General features: G+C 37.3%; 1 protein-coding gene across 1 annotated transcript in view; it reads right to left on the reverse strand.

Moving 5' to 3' along the window:
- LOC103397911 (granzyme K-like) overlaps positions 1-857 on the reverse strand; it is a 1963-nt gene extending 1106 nt beyond the window's left edge. The window contains exons 1-3 of the mRNA XM_008336339.3: positions 702-857; positions 463-601; positions 25-37 (exon numbers count right to left, since the gene is read on the reverse strand). Of these exons, the coding sequence (XP_008334561.1) occupies positions 25-37; positions 463-601; positions 702-765 (216 nt within the window). The 5' untranslated portion in view covers positions 766-857. The remainder of the gene's footprint in view (positions 1-24; positions 38-462; positions 602-701) is intronic.
- Positions 858-2166: the final 1309 nt, after the last annotated feature.

A 2166-nucleotide genomic window follows, 5' to 3' on the forward strand; every position in this document is an offset into this window, starting at 1 on the left:
AGGTCGAAATGTTCTTTTTCAAACCGACTCCACACACCTGCTTCAACATCATGGTCTCTTTTAAAATCAATGCCGACACCTTAAAACACTCACACACGTATATATATATATATATATATATATATATATACACAGTATATATAAATCCATACATATATAGAAATACGAAATATATTAATATAATCATATATAAAATATATATAATATAAATATATATGAATATATATAGTTATCTATACAGTTTATATATATATATTTCTATATATTTATGCATTTATATATAATTAATAATAATCATAATATAAATATATACATAATTATATATATTTGAATATATAAATATATATATGGAGAGACAGATAGGTTGCTGATATGTGTAGTCACTCATTCAGGGTTAATCAGAGTGTGATGTTAGCCTATTTCCATGGAAATACAGTGACATGGGCTTTTACTTGTTCTTACTCTTGGCAGTGAGCAGCTGTCAGGACCCACTTGGGGTCAATCAGTATTCCACCACAGGTTCCTTTGTCCTTAAGCAGAGCCAAGTAAGGCATGGAGTGGGGCACCACTTCTTTGCCATTGATAATGTCCACACCTTCACCTGAGGGCAAAAAAAATGAGCACATAAAAATAAAATAAAATATAAAAATATAAAAATAATAAATCAAATATTTCAGAAATACATACAAAAAAGTGCTCACCTGACTGGACAACAAAGAGCAAAATGGCGGAGAAGAAAGCGGTGAAATCGAAGAGCTGCACCATTTCTGCTTGTCTCTATGTGATAGACTACGATGATGACTGGAACTCAACCTCTGTTAACATACTTGTCTTTATATGGGGGACTGAAAGGATGTGGTCAGACCATAGAAACAACATGATCTTTGACTGTGGGGACAGGTTTTTAAAAGTAATTCTGCTCACAGTATCACGTGCAGATATGTTAGTCTAGGCGTCACTAATTTTTTAAAACTGAGAGCTGCTTCAAGTAATCCGAAGAGCTACTTGTTTGATACAGACATAATTTATTAAAAATCAGTTCTGGGACATACAATAGTAGACACTCTTCTTACCAGCATAATTAAACACCACTGCAAGTGGAACTTTTTCAAAAAGAACAGTAACAGTACAATTTTTGGCCCCATTGTTGACTAGTTTCATTTTCAGAACGTAGGTAACATTAGGTAGTCCATGGGGGGGGTACCAGGTGACCCCAGCACCTCTGGTCTAGGCCAATATAATGATAGTATAAATTAATAACATAATTTGGACAAGTTTGGCTAGCCGAATTAAAAAACCCAAATGGGCCGTATCCAGACCTCGGGCCATGGTTTGCCAATTCCTGGTCTAGGCCAATGAGATATTGAGAAATTCAGCAAGAGCTGTAGAAATAATTCAGCTAATTAAATAAAGGCAATATTGTAGTAAAGTGTATGAAGTTATATGTACAGTAGTTATACTACAGATGTTTTCAAGTCTAGATCTTAGTTAAAGAAGACAGTGACACTATGTTGTCTTCAGTTGAAACTTAAGTGGAAAAATTCACTGCTTTTAGTTCCACAGTATCTGTCAGTCATTGAAAGGTCAGTATCTGCTGACAGTGCAGAACGCACGGCTGTCAACTAAAAGAACTAGCCGATTGAGCTAATGAGGTGTTTTTATTCGGAAACGCAGCGACACACTTGATCCGTTTGCAAACATTGCGTAAAAGGGAGCTAATGCTATAAAAGTATGAGAATTTATAAGTATAATTACAAATATAATTATAATATTACTCCTCCTTGAATCGCAACCTTAACGTGGTGGAGGGGTTTGAGTATCCGAATGAACCTAGGAGCTATGTTGTCGGGGGCTTAACGCCCCTGGTAGGGTCTCCCAAGGCAAACAGGTCCTAGGCGACGGATCAGACAAATAGCGATTCAAAACACCCCCTTGATGAAGAAAAAAAGCAAATCAATCAAAGAGGTTCACGTCGCCCGGATTGACGTCACCGGGGCCCCACCCTGGAGCCAGGCCCGGGGTTGGGGCTCGCAGGCGAGGGCCTGGGGGCCGGGGCCTCTTCAGACTGCAAGAGTGAGACACAACATGAAGGTCAATTTAGCCACTTTCAAATCAACATCTTTAAAACACTCACACCTGTACAGATATATGTATATAAATGTATAT

Source organism: Cynoglossus semilaevis, chromosome Z (assembly GCF_000523025.1).
Source record: "Cynoglossus semilaevis isolate Cse_v1.0 chromosome Z, Cse_v1.0, whole genome shotgun sequence".
NCBI classification, from domain to species: Eukaryota; Metazoa; Chordata; class Actinopteri; order Pleuronectiformes; family Cynoglossidae; genus Cynoglossus; species Cynoglossus semilaevis.